This window comes from Neophocaena asiaeorientalis, unplaced genomic scaffold, assembly GCF_003031525.2.
Source record: "Neophocaena asiaeorientalis asiaeorientalis breed wild unplaced genomic scaffold, Neophocaena_asiaeorientalis_V1.1 scaffold629, whole genome shotgun sequence".
NCBI classification, from domain to species: Eukaryota; Metazoa; Chordata; class Mammalia; order Artiodactyla; family Phocoenidae; genus Neophocaena; species Neophocaena asiaeorientalis.
In genome coordinates this window covers 6,169,156-6,191,895 of record NW_020175468.1, presented here as the reverse complement: position 1 = coordinate 6,191,895, position 22,740 = coordinate 6,169,156, and the positions used below count along the sequence as shown (strand labels likewise).

General features: G+C 51.8%; 1 protein-coding gene across 5 annotated transcripts; it reads right to left on the bottom strand.

Moving 5' to 3' along the window:
* Positions 1-2,600: 2,600 nt before the first annotated feature.
* On the bottom strand, positions 2,601-22,475 carry PHLDB3 (pleckstrin homology like domain family B member 3). Of its 5 annotated transcripts, none has more exons than XM_024768332.1 (15): positions 22,386-22,475; positions 21,554-21,918; positions 20,695-20,877; positions 20,334-20,471; positions 17,278-17,406; positions 16,871-17,029; positions 15,744-15,854; positions 15,499-15,582; positions 15,075-15,185; positions 8,975-9,324; positions 8,804-8,891; positions 8,493-8,549; positions 5,018-5,237; positions 4,324-4,409; positions 2,601-3,028 (listed from the first exon to the last, which is right to left on the bottom strand). In XM_024768332.1, the coding sequence occupies exons 2-15, from the start codon at positions 21,785-21,787 to the stop codon at positions 2,894-2,896; spliced, it is 2,085 nt and encodes a 694-aa protein (XP_024624100.1). In that variant the 5' UTR covers positions 21,788-21,918; positions 22,386-22,475; the 3' UTR covers positions 2,601-2,893. The 5 variants fall into 5 exon arrangements, 4 of the variants coding, with proteins under 4 accessions (XP_024624100.1, XP_024624103.1, XP_024624102.1 ...); XM_024768335.1 differs by lacking the exon at positions 22,386-22,475 and having other exon boundaries at positions 8,975-9,065; positions 9,225-9,324; positions 21,554-22,308; XM_024768334.1 differs by lacking the exon at positions 22,386-22,475 and having other exon boundaries at positions 8,975-9,080; positions 9,225-9,324; positions 21,554-22,307.
* Positions 22,476-22,740: the final 265 nt, after the last annotated feature.

Genomic DNA, 22,740 nt, shown 5'->3' with positions numbered 1-22,740 from the left:
GAGGGATGGAGTGAGGCAGGGCTACAATTCTATTATTACTGTGCATTCAGGAGCAGGAGGCCCTTCAGGTCCCAGCCGTGTGGGAGAGTTTCAGGGAGGAACCCCAACTGGCCAGACCAGAAGATCTGGTGTCTTGGGAGGGAGTGGGACCCAGGGTGGAGAGTCTCCTCTTGCTCAGGCCTGCCGAATCCCAGGTGCTGACACCAACCGCCCCCCCCCCCCCCAAACCTGGCCCAGGACCAGAGAGCAGAGGGAGGTTTAAATACCGGACCTCTACTTAAACCTACTCTGTGACTCTCCCCAGCTCCCTCCACAGGGGTCACTGCAAAGAGGTTTAGAATTGGTTCCCCAGAGAGATGGACAGAGGAGTCAGTGTGGAGGCACCGGGTCCCCAGCCCTGGAGTTCATGCCAGGGCCTTAGACAAGCCTGGGGCCATTTCCACTATGGGTTTCGTGTCCCCCTGGGGAAGGGCAGGCTCTGAGCCCAGTGATGTTCCCAGCCTGCCTCAGACCCACTCCTTCTGGGATGTGCTGTCTGGGATGTATCAGAGAAGGGGTGGGGTCAGGGCCCGGGCTGGCTACATAATTTGCGGGGCTCAGTGCAAAATGAAAATATGGAGACCTGGTTCAAAAGGCAGGAAGGAGTGTCATGAAATGTACTAAAGTAGAAATGCTCTTTTCCTTTCTTCCTGCATCTCTCTTGACCCCATACGGTGTTTAATGTCATCTTCCCTCAGGCACAGGGATACTGGTGGGGCGAGCACAGACCCTTACAGGTGTCTAGAGACCCTGCCCCACAACTCAAGCAAACTGGTTGCTGTGTTCCCCTTCCACCAGCCGCCCGCCACCGTGCCCCACCTGAGATGCCAAGAGGCACAAGTGCCTGGATTTCCCGTGAGCACTCAGGCCCCTGTCGGGGCTGGAGGATGGCAGAAGTCACAGGGCAGAGGCAGGGAGGGGAAGGCAGACAGAACCTATTCCGGGGAGGTGGGAGATGGCAGTTGTGGGACCTCCTTAGAGCTGAGGCTCCAGTCCCCCCAGCTCAAGCTCCACACCCTTCAGACTTCACTTACAAAACACAAATTCAAATACAAAATTAAGAATTTCTGGATGGCAATCACAGATGATTAAAGCCAAGAGGGCTCTTCTGAACATGGGACCTGTCAACTGCACTAGTCACATGCCCGTGAAGCTGGCCCCAGTAAGGGCACAGTTTGCAGAGGGGCTGAGGGATGAAATGATCCAAGAATCCAGATGCCTCACACCTGGAGGTAGAGGCCAAGGAACACCTCGGGTCCCCAAGGGCCTGGGGGTTAGAGTGTTTGCATTCCGGGGTTTCAGGAGCACATCTGGATCCTTAAGGAATCCTGGGATGGGACACCCAGGTCCTGAAGAGATGGGAACCAGAGGGACTGGATGCCTAGTTCCAGCGAGGTTTAAGGGAGGAAATGAACTGTACCACACAGTGACAGCCTAGAGTGGTCAGGGAGTGGTCCTGTAGTTGGGGAGCTCAGGGGACTGTGGAAGCCCACCAGGGATCAGGGAGAGCTTCCTGAAGGAGGGGACACCTTAGGTGAGATGTAAATGATGGAAAGTTCTATGCCTGTCGTTCACCATCGCCCCATCCTCAGCGTCTTATCAATTTATTCCCTCAACACCTAGTTTGCCTACAGGCCATTTGCTGTGTGCCAAGGACTCAGTAGTGATGGAAATAGCCCAACCCCTGCCTCCTGGGGCTCCCGCCCAGCACGGGAAACACACCCATCAAACGAACGGATGACCCAGAGTAGTCAAAGCTGTGATGGGGAAGGAGCAGGCAGAGTGATCGGGGCTGGGATGGGAAGCCCAGAGGGAGCATCTGACTCAGCCGGGAGAATCAGGGAAGGCTTCCTGGAGAAGGAAACATCTGAGCTATGACCTAAATGATGAGTAGGGTGGAGTGGGGAAAGGTGTCTTAGCAAAGGGAACGTTACATAAAGACCCACAGGTGAAAGGATAGCTTTTTTTTTTTTTTCTCTCCACTTTCATGGGATGAAATGTGCCCTCTGGTGCTGGGGACACAGCCATGACCAGGACAGCCCTGGCTCTGCCCTCAGGGAGCTCCCAGTCCGTCAGGACATAGATCCATCACCAGTGATGACGCACGATGTTCAGGAATGGGACAGGAGGGCTCAAAGGGGGGGTACTTGATCCAGCTGAGGGAGTCAGGAAGGGCTTCCTGAAGGAGGGGACATCCCAATTAAGACGCGAAGAATAAGAAGCTAGGTGGTTAAGGGAAGGGCAGAGGGAATAACATATGTCACGGCTTGGAGGGCAGGAGCCTAGGAGTTCCTAGAAACTGCCAATAGCTCAGTCACGTCCAAAAGGGTGGAAGCAGGCGGGCCCACAAACTGAAAAAACAAAATTGCCACAAGACTAAGGACGCATGCCTCCCCAAACCCCCGCCCCTCCCAGCCATGACCTTGGGGTTGAAGGTCTCCATTCCTAAAGGGTAGAACAGCTAAAGGATGCATGGTCTCCGAGGTACCCGTAACTCAGATGTCCTGCCTAGGGGTCGAGGGGCCCCGTACGCCTGTGCTGGGAACCTCAGCAGTAACCACTGTTTTTCCTCCAAGTTTAATTCAGTATCACAGGAGCACCAATAAATAGTTCCTTCCCGTCCCCGCAATCTTCCTCCCACCCAGGGCAGAGCGTCAGCGGCTGGCTTCCGGTCTGGGAAGACACCTGCAGCCCAGAACTGCGCAGCTCAGACCTGCCGAACCGCCTAGCCCACAAAATTCCCGGGAGAGTTCCAAAGGGTCTGGCCCAGGATTTCCAGCAGTGGGCGTGGCTTCGAGGCAGCGCGTGCGGGGCAGAGCCTCGCTGGGATGTCTTCCTGAGAGGGTATGTTCACTCAGGGGGCGTGGTTCTCGTCCGCCGCTGTCACGATGACGTCCATCCAGATGCGCATGGCTTCTGGGCTTGGCGCCGCCATGTAGAAAAGGCGTTCGTAGGTTTTGATACAGAACGTTAGGCGAGGGTTCGGGCTCTGGAATAAGAAGCGGAGTGGAGATGGTTATGAGTCCACCCTAGTTGGAATCCCAGCCTTGCTATTTATAGGCTTTGTGGGGTTGGGCAAGTTATTTAGACTCCCTGAACGTTTCCCCATCTGTCTTCCTAAATGATGCTACCTACTTCGTTGGGTTATGAGGATTAAATAAATTAACACAGGAAGGCGCTTAGAATTATGGGAGCAAGAGGAATTCAAAAAGAGGATGGGGGCTTCCCTGGTGGCGCAGTGGTTGAGAGTCCGCCTGCCGATGCAGGGGACACGAGTTCGTGCCCCGGTCCAGGAAGATCCTACATGCCGCGGAGCGGCTGGGCCCATTAGCCACGGTCGCTGAGCCTGCGCGTCCGGAGCCTGTGCTCCACAACGGGAGAGGCCACAACAGTGAGAGGCCCGCGTACCGAAAAAAGAAAAGAAAAGAAAAAAAAAAGAGGACGGACCCATGTCCCAATCCCCCAGCCTACCTTCTCCTATATTAGAAATAAATACAGACATTCAAATTTCCCCTCCCCCCGAAATCTAGGTCCCCCTGGTTTGTAACTGGGAAAAACCTAGTGTCTACAACCTATTTATTGAGTACCTACTTGCCAACCCTGAATTAGGTAAATCCTTTACGTCCATTATCTGTTTCTAACCTTCTCAACTCTGAAGAAATGGGCTAAAGAGTGCCGATTCTGCAGGTGAGAAAACTAAGGCTGGAAAATGGAAGTCACTTTCCCAATGTCCCACAGCTCAGATTCCAGCCTAAGCTCTAAAAAGCCACAGTTGCTCTCCAGAGCTTTCTAAACATTGTATCAGTTTCTGGCACTGCACTTTTAGTTTTTATTCATTTTTATTTTTTTGCATTTTTATTTTTATAAAAGTTCCAATTCCTGCGTTCTCTGGGGAAAAATAAATATGATAAGACACCATGGGGCCCATCACCATTTGGCAATGATGGGCAGATGCTAACGAATGATCGTCTCCTTTAGATGCTCCCAGGCTGCCTCAGTCCTCACCCTGCCCAATTCAGACATTTATTCTCAACTTGGCATCTGCGTTTGCCAAATTTCTGCTCTAAAACTTTTGTTCCAAGAAAAATATCAGTGGGCTGAGAGCCAAAGACTAAGCTCTTAATTTTTGGTCCCTGCAGTGAAATGATCTGTTGGTTTCCTGTGCTGGATGGAGTACCACTGGATGGAGTAGGGGCTGTGGGTGGCCTTTCCCAGAGATAAGATCAGGCTTGACAGCCGGGGCTCCAACCAGGAGGGCAGAGCAGCAGCAAGCAGGGGCTTCACCTTGAAGGCACAGCGTAAGTGGTCGTAGTAGACTTCCTCAATGGCCTGGAAGTAGATGACGCCTTTGAGCTTGGTCTGTTCTTTGTCTGATGGAGGGAGGTGAGGGAGAAACAGAGCCAGTGAGAGGTGTGTATGGTGGGGGGAGCAGGGGAGTCACTGGGCCCAAGTCCCGAGACTGGGGTTGGGGTGAGGAACATGGTGGCAGAGTCTGTAGGTCCCTAAAGTACTGTGGTTGGGAGGTGAGTGCATGTTGACGGGAGACTAGGAGGGAGACTGGTGTGGTGACTGGACAAGACCAGAGAATGAGGTCTGGGGAGTTGGAATCCTAGGTCCCCTAGTGCCTTGGCCCCTGAGAAGGGCAGTGACTCAAGGAGAGATTCAGCATCATTGATTCTCCTAGAGAGGAAGGAGGAGGGGCCTGGAACCCTAGATTTGTGGGCTGGGCACTGACTGTGCTCCTCTAGGGTACCTTAGGAAAATGGGGTCTGGGGAGCCAGCGTGGTACAAAACTGTTACGCACGTTACGGAGGAGGGCTGGATCACTAAAGGGGAAAGGGGCTGGGGATCCAGACTCGTGGGCCTAAGAGAGAAGGGGGCTGAGGGTGGGACTCCTAGGTTTCTGGGGTGAAAGTCTGTTGTGGTTTCTTCCAGGGTCCTGGGGGCCCGGGTCCCAAGGCAGCCAGGGTGGGCTCACCTGTGTAGTAGGCCAGGCGGCGGGCCTGGCGGTCAAAGCAGAACCACCGCTTCCTCCAGGTCTTGATGCGGCCTCCCATCTTCACCAGGGGTCCGCGGCAGTAGCCCCCAGACACCCATATGTGCGGGCAGCTTTCCGGGTTGTGGCCCCAGCGTTCCAGGTGTTGCCGGAGATCCAAGACCCGAGGGTCAGGAGGGCGGGACGGGGCTGTGGGCGGGGCCTGGGAAAGCAAGAGAAGGGGGCAGTGACTTCATGGGGTGGGGGGGGCAGGTCCTGCAGCCTGGACGCCCCCCGAGGGGTGCTGGTCAGAGTAGCTCAAGTATGAGGCCCGGCACAGCCTTTCATACAATGACGATCGAGATGATATCTCCAACAGCTAAAGTGGTTGGCTGACACTCTGCCCAGGGCTTTACCAGCACCCATTCCTTGACTCCCCGCGGCCACCCTCGGGTCAGGGCTACGATGAGGCCCATTTTCAGATAAGTCCACTGAAGGACAGAGAGAGAAAATAATCCACCCGAGGCCACACAGAGCTTCTAAGTGGCAGAGCTGGGTGGCAAACTCAGGGCTTCCTGACGCTAGCGCTTACCCTGAAACACCGGAGATGTGTTAGAGAAGTGATGGACCCTGGTGGGACCCTCATCTACTGTCTCTGTAAAACAGGGACCAGATAGTGATCAATAAATGAGAGCACTGTTTCCATTATTATTATTACCTGTGCTAACAGAACACTTTATAGGTATAATCTCTGTGTCCCCTCAAACTCTCTTCAAGGGGTAAGTACATCATTGTCCCCATTTTACAGATGTGGAAACCAAGACTCCGAGAGGTTAAGTCACTAGGCCCAAGTCACACAGCCAGAGCTGACGAGCCAGGACTCCCCAGGCAGAGTGTCATCTCAGGAGGCCATAAAGGGGAGAAGAATGAAGGTGATCAAAGTGTCTACTGTTACAAGGCCCAGCCTGATCATACCTATTCTTCCCAAATGATCCCTGCAAAGAATGGTATGATCCCCGTGGTCACACTGAGGCCTCAGACTTCAGCATGCAAGGGGACCCCCTAGGGATTTTGTTAAAATGCAGACTGGGATTCAGTCATTCCGGGGTGGGGGTCTGGGGTGAGGGTGAGGTTCTGCACGTCTAACAAGCTCCCAGGGAAAAGGGACGCCGATGCTGCTGGTCCGTGGACCACACTCTGAGTATCAAGGGCTGAAAACACTGAGGCAAGGCCAAAGCAAGAATGGACGAGAAACAGAGGTGAGACTCATTGGATGGAGACAGGGGAGAATGAGGAGGAGGGGAAATGGGGAGGAGCCGGGGAATGCACAGGAGGGCAAGGGGTGCTTAAAAGGGAACCCACCAGGGCTACCCTGGTGGCGCAGTGGTTGAGAGTCCGCCTGCCGATGCGGGGGACGCGGGTTCGTGCCCCGGTCCGAGAGGATCCCACGTGCCGCGGAGCGGCTGGGCCCGTGAGCTGTGGCCGCTGAGGCTGCGCGTCCGGAGCCTGTGCTCCGCAACGGGAGAGGCCACAGCAGTGAGAGGCCCGCGTACGGCAAAAAAAAAAAAAAGGGCACCCACTGGGTCATCTCACCAAATCCACACGGTAACACTACTACTGATCACCATGTATGGAGGGTCCCACTCTGTGGCCGGCACTGTGCCAAGTGATCATCTTGTTGCCTCTGCAAAACAACCCATTATTGCCCCCATTTGACAGACGAGGAAACTGAGGCTTCTAGAGAGGAAGTGACTCACCAAGGTCACCCACGTAGGATGTGGGTAGGATGTGGTGGAGCCGGGCCCCAATCCAGGACAGCAGGGATGGGCTTGGGGCTGTCAGCTCCCCCACTGCCCACCTGTGTCACCTCCATGGAACGCCTGCCCCTCTCGGAGCCTCAGTTTCCCTACACTGAAACTACACTGAAACTCGGCGGTTATCACAGCACCCTCCACATGGGGCTGTTTCACGGATGAGCTCGCTGCTGTCAGGCTCCCTGACCTGGTGATTCCACTTCCAGGTGCGAATCCTGGAGACACACTTGCTCATGGGCACAAGAGCCGTTTAATAAATGATGATGCTACACAGCAGGAGTGCTTCATTTTTAATGAGGTAGAGCTTATGCCTGAAACCAGAGGGCCCCACTGCCCTTCCCAATTTATTTTATTCCTGAACTCTTATCAGCACCTGACGTGCTACTTATTTTACTTACTGACGCTGCTTTTTGTCTCTCTCCCCTGCTAAACGCCAGCTTCTCCAAGGGCAGGGATTGTCACTTTGGTCACTGCTATATAACCCAGGGCCTACCACGCAGTAGGCCCTCTGTAAATACTGGGTTGAAATGAATAAGAAAATGCCAAATGGTTGAGAGAACCAAAAGCAGTTGGGAATGATGTGCTCGATTACAAGGAAAATAAATTCACCAAATATGGTTTGATCAGTGTATGTAGGAAAGTATTAAAAAAAAAGATTTGAACGCTTCTCTACGATAGAAAACACCTGCACTTCCGGGGGTAAGCTGAGGGGAACTTCACTTTCCCCAATTCTGAAGTGTCTGTTATAACAAAAAGTATTCATGTTCTTAGTGTAGGTAGAAATAAAATTTTAATAAGGAGCTGTCTGCTAAATCCAGAGTGTGAGAAATTCTACAGGATAAGTGACTTTTCCCACAAATTAATGGCATTTTTTAAAGCAGGGAGGGAGGACTCTACCTCAGGGTTTTAAAAGACATTTTAACTAAATGCAGTGTGCGTGCTTTGTCTGGGTCCAGATTCAAATAACCAACTATAAAAAGACATTTTGGAGACAATTAGGGAATGTGAATACGGATCATGTATCAGAAAGTTGCAGAATTATTAATAATCTCATAAACTATGACAGTGGAATTTTTGTTATGTTAAAAAAAACCTTATCTATTGGAGATACATAATGAGATATGGATGAAATGTCTGGGATTTGCTTGAAAATACTCCACTGCAGAGTGGGAATTAGGTGAGGATTCAGTACAACAAAGTTGGTAAGTAAAACAAGATTCAATATTGATGATCACTAGGGCTGCATGGTGGGTGGGTACATGGAGGTTTATTATCTGTGAATACGCTTGAATATTTCTATAATCAGAAGTTTTTTAAAAGAATCAAATAAATAAAACAAAAATTCAAATAATATTTAAAAGCCCCAGCTCATGGTTACCCTCATTCTGCAAAAGCTGCTGACTCTGACACCGGCGCCCACTTACAGAAGAGGGAACCCAGGCACAGAGAACGGGGCATGTCACCCGAGGACACGCCACGAATACAGACGACCCTGATGGCAACAGGAACTAGGCCTTTCGAGTTCCCCTTCCACTTGCCAAGCCCAGGATACTTTCCTGTCCCGTTGGAGGAGACTGACAGGGTGAGATAAGACAGGGCAGAGGCCAGGGTGGCAAGACAGACCAGGGCAGTAGTGGTGGGGGAGGGTTAGGGGCGGGACTGACCATGATAGCAGGTACAGGGGGGTCTGAGGCACCTTCCGTGCTCCTTCTTGTCCCTTCCTGTGAGTGCAGAAAGAAAACATCAATGAGAATGCTAACCAATAATAAGTGGGAAAAACGTACTGGGTTCCTGGGTCCTGAGGGAGGAGGGGTCAGGGGCCTGGACTCCTGGGTCTGAGGGAGGAGGGGCTGGGGGCCTGGATCCTGGGTCTGAGGGACGAGGGGTCAGGGGCCTGGACTCCTGGGTCTGAGCGGGGAGGGGCCGGGGGTCTGGATCCTGGGGCTGAGGGAGGAGGCAGGGGCTGCCGTCTCACCCTGGCCTGGAGCAGCCGCTCCCTCTCTGCCACAGCCCGCTGCAGGAGGTGTTCCATACGGGCAATGTCCAGGTGGAGGGCCCCACAACTGGGAGCAGAGAACAGAGACGCGCAGGTTACAGCAGCCCGACTTCTTCCCCCCATCTCCCCACCTTCTCCCTGATGTCTCACCTATTTCTGGGGCCACAGTTCAGCAGCTGATAGAGGGGGTGTCTCCCGGAGTCTCTGGCTGAGGGCGGGAGGGCCGAGGCCTCCAGGGCTCCTGCGGGGAGAAGGGCTGGGGGGCTGGGATGCTCCCGTGTCTGATCCCCTCCACCTCTCCCCCAACAGAGGCAACCAGGTTCCTCCATCCCGTGCTGCAGCGGGGTGGGGGTGGGGTTAATGGGGGAAGAGCCTACGCAGGGGAGGGGTACGTACTCACCAGTACAATAGAAGGACAGAGGCCGGGGGGATCCCCTCTGGCTCACTCTCTCTCCCCTCTTCCGGGGCAGGCTTCCAGTCCTCTGGAGGCCAATGGAGCCCTGAAAACACACAACGCCCACGCACACAGGAAAAGATGCTCAGGCTCCACCATGAAGTCGGAGAACCGCCAAGTAAAACCACCATCTCACTGGCACAGATCAAAAAGCCACTGTAAACGTGATGCTGAGTGAAAGCAGCCAGTTACAAAGGACCACACAGTGTAACGTCCAGAATGGGCAGACCCAGGGAGACAGGAAGTGGGTTAGCGGTTTCCGGGGCCTGGGAGGAGAGGGGAATCGAGGGGTGATGGCTAAAGGGTATGAGGTTTCTTTAGGGATAATGACTATGTTCTAAAATTGATCGTGGTGATGGCTGCACAACGTGGTGGCTAAAACCCCCTGAATTGTACGCTTTAAACGGGTGAATTGTGAACTATATACCTTGATAAAACTGTTGAAGAAAACCCCAAAAGCCCGCGGTGTTGATGGGAGTGTGCGAAACCCAGGTGTGCTCCCACAATGCTGGGGGCCGTTTTATTGCAACAACCGTTATGGAGGCCAGTTTGGCTCCTTTTTTAAAGTCAATGAAAAAAAAAAAAAGAAAAGGAAAAGAAAAATAAACAAAAACAGAAAAGAAAATCAAAATGACAAATGCATAGGTACCTTTGAGCCCCAATTCCACTTCTAGGACTATATCCGTGGAGACACTCAGACATGTGCAAAATGACCTGATTTCAAGGTTAATCCCCAAAGATGCCCAGAGACCACCTAAGTGCCCATCAAAAGGAGGCAGGGATAAACTAGGGATCATCTGCATGGAGGAAAACTCCAAAGCATATAAAAAGGAGGAGGATGCTGTTTATATGAGACAGAATAAGAGGGCTTCCCCGGTGGCGCAGTGGTTGAGAGTCCGCCTGCCGATGCAGGGGACGCGGGTTCGTGCCCTGGTCCGGGAGGATCCCACATGCCGCGGAGCGGCTGGGCCCGTAAGACATGGCCGCTGAGCCTGCGCGTCCGGAGCCTGTGCTCCGCAACGGGAGAGGCCACAACAGTGAGAGGCCCGCGTACCGCAAAAACGAGAACAAAAACAAAAAGAGGGGGAAGGTATATACATGACTGTTTAAATACAGAGGATCTCTGGGAAGACGGGAGACACTAGTAACCCTGGCCACCCCTGGGAGGTGAACTGTGTGGATGAAAACAATGGTGGGAAAGGTCTTTTCTCTGAATATCCTCCCATGACCTTTGAACTTGGAACAAAAGGAATATTAGTTTAAAAAAAAATAATAATAAACACGATAACCAAATGCAACCTGTGTTCCTAGATCAGAAAATATATTTTTTCTTTTTTTGTTTTTTGCTTAAAAAAAAAAACATTTGTGGGACAATTGGCAAAAATATGAATCACATCTGTGGACTTGAATAATATTGTCTCAATGGTAGCTTCTGAATGTGATCGCTGTACTGTTGTTATGTACGAGAATAGCCTTGACCTTAGGTAATAAAAGTAGAAGTATTTAGGGGTAAAGGGGAATCATGCTTCAGAAAAGAATAATAAACTGTGTGTGTGTATGTGGGTGGGTGTGTACAGAGAGAGAATAAGAAAGCAAATATCAAATGTGGTAAAATGTTAATCACAGAATCTGGGTGACAGGTATGCAGGAATTCTTTCTCTATTCCTGCAATTTCTGTAAGTCTTAAATCATTTCAAAATAAAAGAAACTACCTAAAAATGAAAACAAAATTATTTGAGAGTAATAAAGACAGAAAACTGAAATCATTTCTTAAAGAAAAAAACAGCAAAAACTCTGCCTGGATAATAAAAATAAATAAGTCGCATAATTTGAACACCAGTAGGGATACTCACTGCTCAAATATATGTAATCCACAATTTAATAATAATACTAAAATAAAAATTGCATTGGTCACCTTGGAGGATGCAGGAGAACCAACTCTATTCTGAAGACAGGAGAATGAAGTGAAACCATCAAGCATTTTCCCTGCATTTCTTACAAAAACCATATCCCTGGGTAACCAAATAATTAATGAAGGCAAGTCCCTCTTTTTTTTTTTTTTGGCTGCACCGCCCGGCATGTGGTGGGATCTCAGTTCCCCTCCAGTAGAAGCTCGGAGTCCTAACCACTGGACCGCCAGGGACCCCCTGGATGTGATTTTCTAGATTCGTATTATTTTAAAACGTTTTTTAGAACAGTGACCAACATTTATCAAGTGCCTAACAGTGTACTTGGCCCTCGGCAGACCCATTTAAGCTTATAAAAGCCCTGGGAGTCGGGAAAGTTTCGCTCTGCTTCACAAAGAGGAAACCGAGTCCCAAGTTCCTGTGGTTCTTCACTCTTTCCTTCCTTCAACTGATATTCCCAGCACTCCCCAGCTGAGAGACCTTAGATTGTTGGCACTGAGGGAAAAGGTGGGTCAGAGAGACCCAAGCCTTGTCTCCATGGCGCTGACATTGTAGGAACTGAATGAGCCATCGTACAAATAAGTGTATCATCAGAAATTGCTATGAGCGAAGAGTGTGTTATAAAAGGGTGATATAAAAAAGGATCACCTTCCAACTGGAAGACCAGGAACAGCCTTCTGAACACTGGACCTAAGGCCCAAAAGATAAGAGCTGGCCAGGGGAAACTCCCTGAGAGTCCAGCGGTTAGGACTCCGGGCTTTCATTGCCAAGGGCCTGGGTTCGATCCCTAGTCAGGGAACTAAGATCTCACAAGCCCTGTGGCGGCCAAAAAAAAAAAAGTTGGCCAGGGGAGACTGAGGGGAAGGGTGTTCCAGGTGGCAGGATCAGCAAGTGCAAAGGCCCTGAGGCAGGAACAAGTATGGAGTGCTGGTGGGTCAGTGCTCCTACAGCTGAGCGGTCAGTACGGGGAGGGGGATGGTGAGAGGTGGGCAGGGGTCAGACCACACAGGGACTTGTGGGCCATGGTGAGGAGACTGGGGGAATCATGGAAGGCTTTTGGTGGGAAGAGCTGAAGTAGGAAGGCTGAAGATCACTCTGGCTGTTGTTTGGGGAATAAATTATTGGGAGACAAAAACTAAAATAGAGAAAACCAGTGAGGAGGCTGGTATAGGGTCACTAAAACCAGAGATGAGGGTGGGAGTGGGTGGAATAAGAATGATGATAATTATAATAATACCAGTCAATATAACTCTAATCAGAGTAACTGGTGCCCATGTTACTGAGCACCTGCTATGTGCCAGGCATCAATCACACTAAGAGTTTTAATGCATTAACCAATGAATGCTGTCATCATTCCCATTTTGCAGCTAAGTAATTGAGGCACAGAGCTGTATCTAAGGTCAGCCAGCTAGGAAGTGGCAGAACAGGTACTGGAACCCAAGGTACTCTTAGTCATCACATGATCCTGGCAAGAAGGTATAGAATTTGAGAAGGATTTAATAGGACTTGGAGGGAGAGAGAGGAAAGGGCAAGGAGGAGTCATTTGTTAATCCCTGCATTCATTTATCCACTTGTTTACGGTTTATCTGGCTGAGTAAATAAACACACCCTGGACTCCTTGTGTATCCCGAGGTCCCCGGTCGCTCCCTCTCTGAGCTGGTGCTAACCAGTCACCCACTTAGGCTCTGAAGGATCCCTGAGAAATCCTAATCTCCCGAAAGGCACAGGCTGTGGAAACAGGCAGCCTGGCTTCAAACCTAAGCTCTGCTGCTTAGCTGGGTGTGTGGCTTTGGTAAGTCACGGCTCTTCTCAGGGAGATTCCCCCTCTGTAAAGTGAGTAACGTCCCGCTGCCCTGCCATGGCTGATGCAAGGATTCAACGAGTGACCTCATGCAAAACACATAAAAGAGTGCCCAGCACGGCCACCAGCGTCCAGGGGTCAGTGTCTGGCCCCCAGGTGACACCCAGGTGCAAGGTGGGTACGGGATCCACGCCGGTGGGTATAGGGTCCACCTGGCCTTAGAAGTTCCATGTATACAGGAGCCAATGACTCAGGTAACACCTCTATAGGAATGGACCCAGCTTCCCACCAAGTATTTATAGATATGCAATTTACTTATAAGGGTCATATTTACCCTAAGTCACGTTGCCTGGCAACACAGCTGACAATCCACCTTTATCAAGCTTCCAGCTAGAAAGTTACAAAAGCTCTGCTAACCCTTTACCCAGATAATAACAGGACCTACTTCTGCAGGTTCTTCTGAGCAAAAAATAAAATTATATGTACATAAAATTTCATGAACATGTAATGTATATTATTGGATTGTATATCCATGAAACAATAATTATATAATATTAGTATACAATAATATAATATATATTAGGTTGAAGCACTTCAAACTGTCAGTATTTGACCGTTTCTCACCTCCAAATAATAGCAACTTCATGTGGCTCGAAGGCGTAAGATAGCTTTGAGCAGATCCTGGCCTACGTTAAGCTCTTAAAATTAATATGAATATTGTTAATATTAATTAGTAAGATAATGTCGCATGTTATATTAGACAATAGAAACAATTAAATATTATAACAGACAACATTAATTAGATAATAATTGATATTAATACTGTGGGTACAAAGACACACATACATGGATCTTCATAACAGCATTGCTTAAACCGCAAAACAACTCCAGTCACTCTCCTCAGAGGGAGGGCTGGCTCGGTGCCTCCACGTAGAACTGTGTGCCACACAGAAGCTCAGAGTGGTTCAGGGCACAGGCTGTGGAAACAGAGTGCCTGGGTTCAAATCCCAGCTCTGCCGCATGCTAGCTGGTTAAGAAACTTCCCCTTTCTGCCTCAGTTTCTTCATCTACAAAATGGAAAGAAGAACCCAACTTGTAGGGTTGTGGCAAAGACTAAATGAGTGAATCCACGTGAGGCATTTAGAACAGTGCCTGGCACGCTATGAAGACTCCACAAATGTTAACTGTCATTATGGTGGTTATTGTTTATATCATTATTACAGAGCCATTGAAAAGGAAGCGGCAGCTCTAAATGTATCAGTGGAAAACAATCTCCACGACAGAGTCTTAAGCTAGAAAAGAAAAGCCAACTAGTAGCTAATAGACATGTTTCTGAAAAAAAAATTTACATGATAGAACAAGAGCTCCCAATTTCTAAGCGCTGGCCCCCTATCCACACGACTGAAACAAAACTCTTTTCGTTGACTATTCACCCCTACCTCACACGTAGCACTCTGCCACTGTCTACTCTATTTCATTTTAAAAGTTGGTAGCTGGACTTCCTTGGTGGTCCAGTGGGTGACACTCCACACTCCCAAAGCTGCGGGCCCAGGTTCCATCCCTGGTCGGGGAACTAGATCCCACATGCCGCAACTAACAGTCCGCATGCCACAACTAAAAAAGATCCCACATTCTGCAACAAAGATCCCGCAGGCTGCAACTAAGACCCGGTGCAGCCGAAATAAATAAATAAATTAATTAAAAGTTGGTAGCAACATACTCAATAACTGTTTTAACCCATTAATAAGCTGGGATCCCCGGCTTTAAGATCTGGAAGAAAGGATATTCAAGAAACAAGTAGCTGCCCTGCTTTTGGGGAGGGAGTCAGGGGCCAGTGGGGTGGGGGGAGGAGGCCTTCTTATCAATATGCCCTGTTGGGTGGCTTTTAAAATTTACACCTGGGTAGGCACAGTCCCATTTCTCCAGGGGAGGGGTGGGGTGTTAGGCAGAAGAAAGAAAACGAATAATAAAGCTGGAGGCTGATAAACATTAATACCACTTGATCAGCCTTCCCTCTCCCCCAGGCCCACCGCAGAGAAAGCCACAGTTACCAGTGAGACCCGGGGTGATGAGGCATTGGGGGGGCACCTGGAGGGAGCTGTGAATGGAGAAGAGGCAGGAAGAGGTGGTGGCGTCAGCGTGAGCAGTGGGGTCCTGGAGAACCAGCAACTGGCGATCTGTCTTTTGGGTGAACAGGAGCTGTAGGAGAACAGGTGGGGTGGCTGGCCACTGGAAGGATGCTCTGGCCCATGCCTCCAGAGCCAGCCCATTTCTCGGATGGACAAACAAAGGCTCAAGGTCCCAAGAGAGCTGAAATGTGGTCTCGGTGAGGGAGGACTATGGGCAGAGATGGCTGGTTCCCTGAAGAACCTGGAGGCTGGACCTCCTGCGTCCCAGGGGGAAAAGGGATTAGGCGTTGAGAATCGTGGATCCCAAGGGAGAAGGGGGCAGGGGGCCTGGACTCCTGGGTCTGAGGGAGGAGGGGGCTGACAGGCGCATGAAATCCCCATACCTTGGTGAGGGCCTGGCTGGGCTCAGAGAAGTCCTCGCCAGGGGTTCCCTGAAGGCAATTAAGCTTGAGAAGTCTGCTCCGTTCCTAGGGGACAGCAAGACATCAAGGGCTGCCACGCCTCAGGGTCGGAAAGGGCCATCCCAGCAGCTCTCCCTGATGCCAGGAGACACCTGGGGTGCAGGGAGGCAATGGGACGCCCTAGGGGGAAGTGAGGCAAGTAGGACAGGTGCCTGGGGTGAACTTACCTGGGTCAGGGCCTGAAGGGCCTCCTCCTTCTTCTGGCTCAGCCCCCGGCTCTCAGCTGCCATCTGCTCCCCCAGTGACTTGAGCTGCTCCTCCAAGACCTGGATCCGGCGCTGCAGGGCACCCCCCAGAGCCCTGGTTACTCAGCTGCCCCAGGATCCCCAGGCTGGTTCCCACAGAATCAGGTCCTCCTTGAGAGCTTGGGGCTTGTTCCACCCCATAACAGAGACCCTGGCATCTGGGTGCCTGGGAGGGGGTGGGGGACTTAGAGTTAACCTCCGTGGTGTCCTCCTCCCCTTTAGGAGGGTCCAGAGAGACTTGAAGTTGAGTTGGAGGGATGGAGGATCCAAAATCCAGAGACCGAGGAAGACGGAGACCCAGAGAAAGTCACCGTTGCCAAGAACAGAGAGAGAAAGAAAGGGAAAGACAGAGACAAACCAGAAGAGATACAGAAAAGAACCAAGACAGACCCCAAAAGACAGAGATGCAGAGACAAGACAGAAACAGAACAGAAACAGACAGAAGCCGTGAGGCAGAAATGGGAAAAGAGACAGTGACAGGAAAAAGATGCAGAAATAGAGGCGGCAAAAGGAGACCCACATTAGAACTTTCTAATCCAAAACCCTGGGAACCTTTGTATTTTTTTTTTTTTGAACCTTTGTATTAAATACAGTCAAAATGTTGCTTTTTCCGTTGGGACTTGTCAGACCCTTGAATGTGAAGCCCCCAGAAAGGACTAGTGAGAGCATCATTTGGGATGAGGGCTTGAGAGGCGGGGAGCCTAGTGGCGAAGATCTAGTGGGTTCAGATCCCAGCTCTGTCCTTTATGAACTAAGTGACCTTGGAAGAGATTACTTGAGCACCTTGACCTTGAGTTTCTTCACTTATAAAGTGGGAAAAAATATTAAGACGTGTCTCCCAGGATTGTTGTAAGGATTCAATGACTCAATATTCATGAAACATTTCGGACCGTGCCCAGCACATGGTAGATGCAACTGGCATTACTATTTTGAAGTACGTGACGCAGGGAAGACACGAGGACAGAGAAGGGAGCGGAGGAGACAGAGAAGGGAGTGGAGGAGACAGAGGGCAACGGCGAGGGAGGCAGGGCTAGCCCGGCCCGACTCACCCTGTGCTGTGCCACGCTGGCCTGGAGTTCCAGGACCTTGGGGTCTAGTGCCCGGGCCCTGGGACTGTCTCGATCCTCCTCCCACTGGCTCTCCCGCTCCAGCTGCTGGAATTCCAGGTCCTCATAGGCATGCTGGGCCACATCCAGCTGTTCCTTCATCTGTGGGGGAAACACAAAAAGGCTGGAGGCCTGGACCCCTAGGAACCAGGAGGGTAGTGGGCTGGGGCCGGGAATCCTGGGCAATGAGGGAGGAGGGGGCTGAGGATCCAGATTCCAGAGTCCTGGGGGTTAGGGAGCTGGAGCCCGAGCTACTAGGTAGGTGGGGAAGCAGAGGACTGAGGGCCTGGATGTCTGGGTCCTGAGTGGCCTGGACACCGGGTCCCTGAGTGGGTCCAGTGGACCCTCACCTCCTGCACTCCCTGCAGAAGCCGCTCACGCTGGTCTTCCGGCTGCAAGTCGAGCTGCCCCTGGGCCTCCCGGAGTCTCTGGCGAAGACCCTCCACACGATCCCGCTCCTGGCTCAGATGCCTCTGTTCCTGAATGAACAACCAGGCTCTTAGCCTCAGCCTGAGCACAGGGAGGGAAACAGAGGCCAGCGGGGGCCAGGGCAGCCAGATCTCAAATCCCTCCCTGTCTGGGGTGTTGGCTCTATGAGGGCAGGGACCCTGTCTGACTGGTTCACACTTACACAGGCCCACCCAGGGCAGGTGTCAAGTAAACAGCTGTTTAAGAAATGAATGAGGGGACAGATGAATGGATAAAGAAGATGTGGTGTATATATACACAATGGAATATTACTCAGCCATTAAAAAAATGAAATAACACCATTTGCAGCAACACGAATGGACCTAGAGATTATCATACAAAGTGAAGTAAGTCAGAAAGAGAAAGACAAATACCATATGATGTCACTTATATGTGGAATCTAAAATATGACACAAATGAACTAATCTACGAAACAGAAACAGACTCACAGACATAGAGAACAGACTTGTGGTTGCCAGGGCTGGAGATGGGGGAGGGATAGATTGGGAGTTGGAGTTAGCAGATGCAAACTATTATACACAGAATCGATAAACAACAAGGTCCTACTATATAGCGCAAAGAACTATATTCAATATACTGTGATAAACCATAATGGAAAAGAATATGATGAAGAATGTATATATATACGTATAACTGAATCACTTCGCTGTACAGCAGAAATTAACACAACATTGTAAATCAACTATATTTCAATTAAATAAGTTAAAAAAAATGAATGAGGGAATGAATGCAAAATATATCCAGGCTGGGTGATTGATACTGGGGACCCAGAAGGGGGTCTGACCTGGGCCCTGTGCTCCAGCAGGGGACACAGCCAGTTACAGTCTGGGACAATCAGGGCAGTGAAACACAGAGACTGTGGGAACCCAGAACGCGGGGAGCAATTTCTACTGGGGTAATCCTAGGCTTCCTGGATGTGAGGATTTTAAGGTGAGTCTCAAAAAAACAGGGAGTATTTGGGAATTCCCTGGCGGTTCAGTGGTTAGGGCCCCATGCTTCATTGCAGGGGGCATGGGTTCGACCCCCGGTCAGGGAACTAAAATCCCACATGCTGTGTGGCGTGGCCGGGAAAAAAAAAAAAACAGGGAGTATTTAGACTGGTAGAGACAGAGGGGGCTGGAAGGGCATTTTGGATAGAGGGGAACAGCATGGAGCAAATGAATGGAAGTTGAAAAGTACAGGAAGTGTAGGGACAAACTCTGGTCAAGAAGGGAGAAGGTGGGGTAGAGGGAAGAGATGGGGAGCACAGGTGGGACATGACAGTGGAAAGGCAGGCAAGGTGCAGCTCACATTCGGTTTGGCCCACCAGGCTGAGGAGCCCTTATCCTGGGGCAATGGGGAGTCATAGAAGGATTGAAAGGATCTAGGTGTGGAATCATCCCTCTGGGAGATAGGCTTGAGGGGCTGAGACCAGCTCCTTCATGAGTCCTCCAAGCAATGAGTGAGGTAAGGTCTGAGCAGTGCAGATGTAAAGGAGACAGATTAGAAAGAGAGGTTCAGGGAGCACAAAGAACAGGACATGGTGACTGACAGGCTTGGGTGAGAGATAAGGAGGCACGCAGAGCGAGGCTCAGGACTCTGACCTGGTGGCCAAAGGGACAGTGAGACTGGGACAGTGTGGAAAAGGGAGTTGCTGAGGTCAGCTTTGGATAAGGTGAATGAGAAGGGGCCAGACTCCTGAGTCTGAGGGAGGAGGGGCTGGGGGCCTGGACTCCTGGGTTAGAGGGAGGAGGGGTTGGGGTCTGGAATCCCAGGTCCTGGGGGAGGAAGGAGCATCTAGGAACCAGTATCCTAGGAAGTGGGACACGTAGGTCTACATTTTGAGAGAGAAATCAGGGCTGGGAGAAATATAGGCTCTTTGAAGTAAATGAAGACTGAGGACCCAGCCCCAGGAAATTCCAATATATAAGGGCAAAGAGAGAGTTTGATAGAATTACAAAGTTACCATTTTCCAACCTATAGTGCCAGCTGGTCCAAGCAATGACCACCAATGGATGTTAAAGCCTTTAGGTAAATAACTATTACGAAGGGATCAGACTGACCTCACTGAGGTCTGGAGGACCAGAGACAATGTCCCCCTGACCCAGCACACAGGAAGCACTACAGCACCTCTGAATTTGACCCAGCCTCTACATCTAACCAACCACCCGCTTCCAGGAAGAGAAATGAGATAAAGGACACCCCAGGCATGCAACCGGTCACACACTGACCATGGAACAGAAGACTTGGTTTCTCCAACAAATAGTACAGTAAGCAGGGACCATTAGACGTGAAACAATACACACAAGGCATTTCACCAACTACAATATACTGGCCTTTGGGGGACCAGATTCAAACAGCCAACTGTTAGCTGTTTTTGAGACAACCTCGGACCCATGAAAACTGACTGGAAATGAGACGGTATTAAGAACTTATTAATTCTTCAGGTGTGACAATGATATGGGGATAATGTTTTTTAAAAGGAGTTCTTATCTATAAGATAAGAACTAAAGCATGTACAGGCAATATGATATCTGGGATTGGCTTTCAAAACTAGGGACAGGGAAGCCAATTGGGGGATAGGAAACAGGAATGGAGGATTAATCCCTGCTGAAGCTGGGGAGCACGCCACCTGGCAGCCCGTCTGACTCCTCTATCTTTGTTGGTTTGATGTTTTTCACAATATGACATTTAAAGAGCAGAGAGAGATGGGGCAAAGGAAGATGAACCAGTGAGTCAGGCCCTAAAGTCATGAACAAGGAGGGAGAAGGGAAACAGGAAGAGGCATAGGCCCACTCCCTGTGCCCTGCCCCCAGTCCAAGGATCCCCGTTTGGGGAATGGGGATAACCTCAGGGCCCAAGGCCCAGAAGCACCACAAGGAATGTCTGTCCAACAAGGAAGAAAACTGAGGAGGAAGACCCAGCAGGGCAAACAGACCTGTTCCCGCTGCTCTTGGACGCCCTTTTCTGAGTCCACCTGCTGCCCCAGCAGCTCCCAGAGGTGCTCCTCCTTGCGCCATACGGCCACTCGCTCCCCAGCCAGTTCACCCCGAAGCAGGGTCACCTCCACCTCCATCTGCAGAGAGAATACAAGGCCTGGAACCCAGAGGCCTGGGTCTGAGTAGGAGGGGGCTGGGGGCTCGGATGCCTGGGTTTGAACGAGGGACCTGTGAATCTGAACGCCTGGATTCGGAGAGAGGATGGAGCTGGGCTCCCGCAGTTGGAAAGGACCGGGAGTCTGGCCCTGTGGGGTTCCCCAATAGTTGGGGGCAGAATTCCCAAGAGGTCTGCAGCCTCACCTGGATCCTCAGTTCCTTCCTCTGACGCTGTAGCTCCCTCACTCGCTGCTCCAACAAAGCCACGCGAGTCAGTGCCTCCAACTGCTGGGCTCTAAGCCGCCGCGCCGCCTCTCGCACCCCTTCCCCAGCCTGAGAGGCTGCGGGTGGCGTGGCAGGGATCTGAACGGAAGGCGAAGTCTCCACCTGCGGTTGAAGAGGGCGTGGTCAATTGGGGAGGACTCGCCCCCTGCAGTCACTAAATCGGTCTGTTCTCCATCCCAAACATCCCCTCAGGCGGTCTGAGTCGGCGTTTAACTCTACCACCAAGTTCTTTTAATTCAAGGAGGGGAAGGTGCAGGTCCAGGGATCGCTTGGCCCCGGGAGGTGGCCCAGGGGCTCGCAGTGCCCAGGGCACAGAGCCGACACTAGGATGGTGTTTCTTTTTCTTTATCCAGTTCCCATACTCTTGGCGTCACGTCTCCGAAGGTCCTGCATCTCTTTCTCTCCCCTCGGGTCTCCTTGAGTCTTTCCCCCTTTTATCTGGGCTTCATCTTCCTGACCCAGTATCTGTCTTCCGTCTCTTGAATCGCTATTTCTCTTTCTCCCTTGGAGTATCTCCGTCTCTCAAGGTTTCTCTGTCTCTCTTTCTGTTTCTCTGAGCATCTTTGTTTCTGAGTTTCTGTCTGTGTCTCTATCCCCATCTCTCTGAGTCTCTGTCTCTGGTCTTTCAGTGTCTCTAACTCTTTTGGGTCTGTCTCTCAGTCTCCCTGTCTCTGGGTCTCTGTCTATCTGGTCTTTCTATACCTGTCTCTCTGTGTCTCTGTCACCCGTTTGGGTCTCTCTGGGTCCCCCCGTGGCCCTCGCCCTCCGGGTCCCTCACCGCATCGCGGCTGCTCTCCGTGCTGCTGCCTTCTCCCACTTCTTCCTCTTCTTCCGTCTGCTGCTCAGCCCCTTGGCCGCTCGGAAGCTCTGCTGGGGCCTCGGGCACCTCCTGCTCGCGGGAGTCCTCGGGGAGCTCCCGGGGCTGGGCGGCCCCTTGAGATCGGACCTCCGCGTCGCACTCGGGGACCGCGGAAGGCGGGGTCCCCTCGTCGGGGCTGCTCCGTGTCCCCATGGCCTCTGCGGACTCCTGTCGGGTGGGCGGAGCCTGGAGTTCGGGAGGCGTGGCCCGGTAGCGTGGGGGCGGGGCCCAGGAGGGCTCAAGGCCCTGCCCGAAAGCTCTGGAGAGCGCTCCAGAGGCGGGGCCTAAGAGTTCAAAGGAGGCGACTGAGCATTCCTGAGGCGCGGCCTGGAGTTTCTAGGGGCGGGGTTCGATGGCTCCTAGGGCGTCACTCCCCCGGAGGCTTGACCAGAATTTGAGTCCGGGGTCCTAGTCCGCCCCCTACCGGCCTCTCCCTGCTATCCAGGTGTCGAGTCTTGTACTCTCCCAGCAGCCCCGCACAATCCCTTGGACCACTTTAGAGGGACCCCAACACCTTCTCCTTCGCGGACGCAGGAGTCGGGTTCCGCCGCGTCCTCTCTGGAGCCCAGTAATCTCAGCTCCGACCCCACTGTGCAAGGGAGCGGGCCCCCTGCCGCCTCACCGAGGGATCCAGGAGTCGGGGCTCCTGGTCTCCCTCTGGACGAACCAGGGGCCTTGAATCCTCGGCTCCTCCTGGAGCTAGATTCCAGAACTCCAGCCCCCTCCACCACCCAAGCCCCGGCCCCCTCACCGGCTCAGGCTTCGGCGCGCTCCCTTCTGCGCTCCGGCGCTGCAGTTTCTGCCCACTAGACAGGTGGCTGGGGAAGAGGGAGGAGAGAGAGGCTGCTCTGTCCCCATTCCCAGCAGCCCGGAAGTGGATGGGGACAACAGGTCCAACAGCTCTCGAGGGAGGAGGGAGCGACCAGCTTGCCCCGCCCGCAGCCGCGGCATCCGGCCATCCCGGCCCCACCCTCGGAAAGCCCAGCATGACGACCCCCCAACTCTGCCTCCAGCGCCCCCATCCCTCCCCCCTGGAGGGCCAGGCGCCTTGGTCACCTATGTATAATGTCCAGACCCTGGGAATCCTGAAAGGAAGAGAGGAATGG

Excerpts from the sequence above, each read along its gene's own strand:
- PHLDB3 (XM_024768332.1), bottom strand. The coding sequence starts at position 21,787 with ATGGGGACACGGAGCAGCCCCGACGAGGGGACCCCGCCTTCCGCGGTC. Across the intron at positions 5,238-8,492 it reads CCCCTGTACCTGCTATCATG|GCCCCGCCCACAGCCCCGTC; the intron begins GTCAGTCCCGCC and ends TTGCTTTCCCAG. Across the intron at positions 3,029-4,323 it reads ACTTACGCTGTGCCTTCAAG|AGCCCGAACCCTCGCCTAAC; the intron begins GTGAAGCCCCTG and ends TTCTTATTCCAG.